A 4,068-nucleotide genomic window follows, 5' to 3' on the forward strand; every position below is an offset into this window, starting at 1 on the left:
TATACAATATCTATATTAGTATATTACTACTATAGTATATTAATATATTATTATTATTATTTTATTATATATTATAATTTATAAAATTTAATGTTTTAAAATATAATAAATTTTTTATATATAATTATTTTATATTATTTTATATTTCAAACAATAACGATTCGAACACGAACGAACGCATCACTGTTCGTGTTTGGTTCGTTTAACTAACCGAACGAAAAAAATTTGTTCGCGTTTGTCTCGTTTACTTATCGAACGAATCGAACACAAACTCATTGAAGAACCGAACACGAACTGTTCGCGAACAACGAGCTTTTTTGACAGCCCTACTCTCACCCAAGCACACATAACCGTGGAGGTTTGATGGGATCCGGTGCACCGGTGCGACCACCGGTGCTGGTAACATAAAATATATATTACTATAAAATGATTACAAAGTAATTTATAAAAATAGAATTATATGAATTGTTACAGCGTAAATATTCCTACATAATAATACATGGGAGATTTACTTATATACACTAAGAAGCTTTTATATTTATAAAATTATTTTTTTTTTTTTTAAATTAAAATGCTTCTATTTAGGTTTTTGCATGCCTTATGATGAAATCATTGTTATCAATAGAAATAGAAAAAAAAAATGAGTTAAATATATATTTATCATATAGACCGCCCAAAATATTGCTATTTACAAATCAAGCACTATTTCATCCATTTTTTCAAATTCTCGCTCAAAATATCAAATTCATGGTAAAACAGCAACCCATATTTTTCATTTTTTATCCAATTCTCATTAGTTTGATCGTGGCACACATAAATACGAGAAAATATTGCATCAGGACTCCGCTGGTAGAGTTACGTGCGGAGTTCAATGAAATCACATCATGTGGCTGTGACAGAATAAATAAATAAAATCTGTATGGGAACACAAGGGAATATTCCTCTCGTATTATTCAGGTGTTATTTAAGTGTTATTGATGTGTTATTGTGTTATTATAACACCGGGAATATTCACAGAACACAATAACACCTGAATAACATACAATAACACCTGAATAACACAAAATAACACGAGGGTGAATATTCTTCTATGTTACCAGACTAATTTTTTTTTCTGTTACCTCCACGTGGCATAATTTCATTGGATCTCGCACGTAACTCTAAGTGCGGAGTCCCGATGCAATATTTTTTCGCATAAATACATCAATCCAGTAGTTCCAAAATATCTACCGGGCGCTTAATTTGTAAATATCAATATTCTGGATTGTCTGCATTAACTTTCTCAATTTAAAATTATGTTTTGGGTGCATGTCATCTAAAAATAAATAATAAATTAAAATAATGCTAATCCAAAATCTCAGAGATGCTGCCATTTGTGAGCTCTCTAATAGTGCCTGTTCATAGATGGTTTTTATTTTTTGTTGGCCTTTTAGCCAAATAAATAAAAGTTAGATATGCAAACATACCACTTAATCCTTAAGTATTTACATATCTCACATCTAGTCTTTAATTTTTACATATATACCTGTTTATCTATGAATGAAATGATATATTTCACTTTTTAAAAATTAAAATGATGATACTTTTATCAATATGAAAGACTTTGGTGGTATAAATGTAAAAATGTAAAATTTAGATTTTTGTTATTTAAATACAACGAATTTTAAGCCTTAATTTATTAAATACATATTTTTATGTATTTTATTTACCTCGAAATTAATTCACTAACAGGTAATACAATATTGATGTCAAAAAAATAAGTTTTTACTTAATTTGGCATCCTATTAAGGGCCCGTTTGAGGCCCTTTTGGATTTTTTACACTAAACGTAAGTCGTGGGTCGACCCCCGTGGTTAACCCGGGGGCCGCGTTTCAGGATAAGTTGTTTATCCTGAAACGCATAAGTTGCCCCGAACAGACTCTAAGATTCATATCATTTAGATACATATTACATAACTCTTACATATTTGCATATTTAATACAAAATTTTCAAATTTAGAAGTGAAGGACTCAAATCTTTAATATTACATAACAATATAATTATTGTTTCTTTTTTTTAATTTTAATTTAAAAATTTTAGGTGTTACAAATGTAAATACATAAAAATTGGGCGGCATGTATATAAATTTTCCAAAGTTTTAAATTTTAAAATTCCACTTGAGTTTAAAATAATAGTTCAAATTGCCTCCGGACTGCTGCTGATCGTCTCCGTTATTTCAGAGCTGGAAGGAAAGGTAAGTTGAGTTTGGGGGAAGGGGGGGATGGAGAAGGAGTTAGTGGTGGTGGGTTGCACTGTAGGGTTTCTTGGTGTTCTTTCAGCTGCTCTTGCCTTCGCTGCGGAGGCTACCAGGATTAGGGTATGACTCTCGATCTCGCCTTTCTTTTTCTTTTCTTTTTCTTTTTTTTTTTCTTTTTTGAGCAGATTTGGGGGAAATTGATATTCGATTGTGGAAAGGCTGCTGTGAATTTCTCTAGTTTCGTGGTTTTTTTCTTTGATTTTTTATGGTTTTTTGAGCCATGTATGAAATTATATCAATTCTTTGTATTAATTGTTTCCTTTTCTTCTAGATTTTTTTTTTTAAGTTACTCTGCATATTTGATTTGGTTTTTGATGTGATCGCTGATAGGATAGGAATGTCTCTCTGTTCTTGTTACTGCTATTTGAGGATTTGTTTGGCATGCGACTGAAAACTTTTGCTAAATCCTGATAAAGAAGGACTTATTAGTAAATATTAAGAGGGTGTTCGGCTGCAGCTAGGGTTTAGTAGGATTTAGTAAATCCGTAAATCATGAATCCCTTAACTCCATTCATGTCCTGGATTTAGTAAATCCTGATTTAAGATGAAGCTATGGCGGTGTTTGGCTGCAACCTGAATTTACCTTAAATCGGATTTATCAAATTCAGTAGGTCTGATACTTTGGACTTAAATCTGCCTCACAATTAGATATAGTAAATCCGGATTTACATCGTAAAAGAGAAGGAACGCACGAAGAAAAGAGAGAGCGAAAAAATTTGATTTTTTTTTTTCTTATGTTTGGCTGAATTTATGCTAAATTCATGGTTAAATCCTATTTAAATTATGATACCAAATACCGCCTAAGGCGAAATTGAGGCAACGAAATCTGAAAATTCATAAATCTGCCAAACTCCTGTGTTTTACTATTTGGCTAGACTTAGTAAATCCGATGATAAATCCTATTCTTACATGAGATTTCCTCCATTCTACAAATTCTAATATTTAAAAACATGACAAACATATGTCCCGTCTTGTAAATATATTAATCAGCAAAAACAAATTTAGAGATTTAGGAAAGATGATTTTTTTATAATCTTAACTGATAGAATAAGTATAATTAGATTAATGAACTAAATATAAACATGTAGTGAACTGAATCTAGATAAAAAATTTCCTGCATCTTCACAGAGTACAAACCGTTGCACTTAATGTTAACGCTAAATGAATCTACACCAATAAATCTTGTTCCAGCTTCTTTTTCATTCTTGGTTCATTTCTTTCTGGATTATCAATATTGTCGAAACTTGTGCTTCTTTTTACATACGAACCTCTCAATTCCTAGGTATTTACACCTATCCTTTCCTTTTTTACATTTATAACACCCAAATTTTTTTATCACATTAAAAACCATTATTTTAATTTTAAGAAGAGAAATACCCCTTTTCAGGCACAGATAGGGTGGCATATATATAAAAATGGAAGTTTTGGTGTTAGATATATAGATACATAGGAATCTAGTGGTATGCAGGTAAATCTTCCTTCTTTTTTTAATTTCTTTAAAAAGCCACCTGTGTCTTGGTGCGGCGCTTATGCTAATCCCCTGCCTATTTATTTCATAAGGAAAATCATTGTACAAATATTATCTCACCCAAGGCTACAAATGTCAGACCAACAACAACAACAACAACAAAGCCTTAATGTCACTACATGGTCGGCTACATGAATCCATTTTCTCCAGTGCGTCCTATTTAGTGTTATATTTTCATTTAGTTATAAAAAATTAAGATCATTTTCTATACAATAAACCCAAGCCTTCCTAGGTCTACCTCTGC

The 4,068-nt window shown here is 31.1% G+C and overlaps 1 protein-coding gene across 1 annotated transcript in view; it reads left to right on the forward strand.

The window, feature by feature from the left end:
- The first annotated feature begins 2,182 nt into the window (after positions 1 to 2,182).
- LOC110026176 overlaps positions 2,183 to 4,068 on the forward strand; it is a 3,917-nt gene continuing 2,031 nt past the window's right edge. Inside the window, exon 1 of the mRNA XM_020727028.1 lies at positions 2,183 to 2,356. Coding sequence (XP_020582687.1) covers positions 2,261 to 2,356 — 96 coding nt within the window. The 5' untranslated portion in view covers positions 2,183 to 2,260. The remainder of the gene's footprint in view (positions 2,357 to 4,068) is intronic.

Source organism: Phalaenopsis equestris, unplaced genomic scaffold, assembly GCF_001263595.1.
Source record: "Phalaenopsis equestris unplaced genomic scaffold, ASM126359v1 Scaffold000354, whole genome shotgun sequence".
NCBI classification, from domain to species: Eukaryota; Viridiplantae; Streptophyta; class Magnoliopsida; order Asparagales; family Orchidaceae; genus Phalaenopsis; species Phalaenopsis equestris.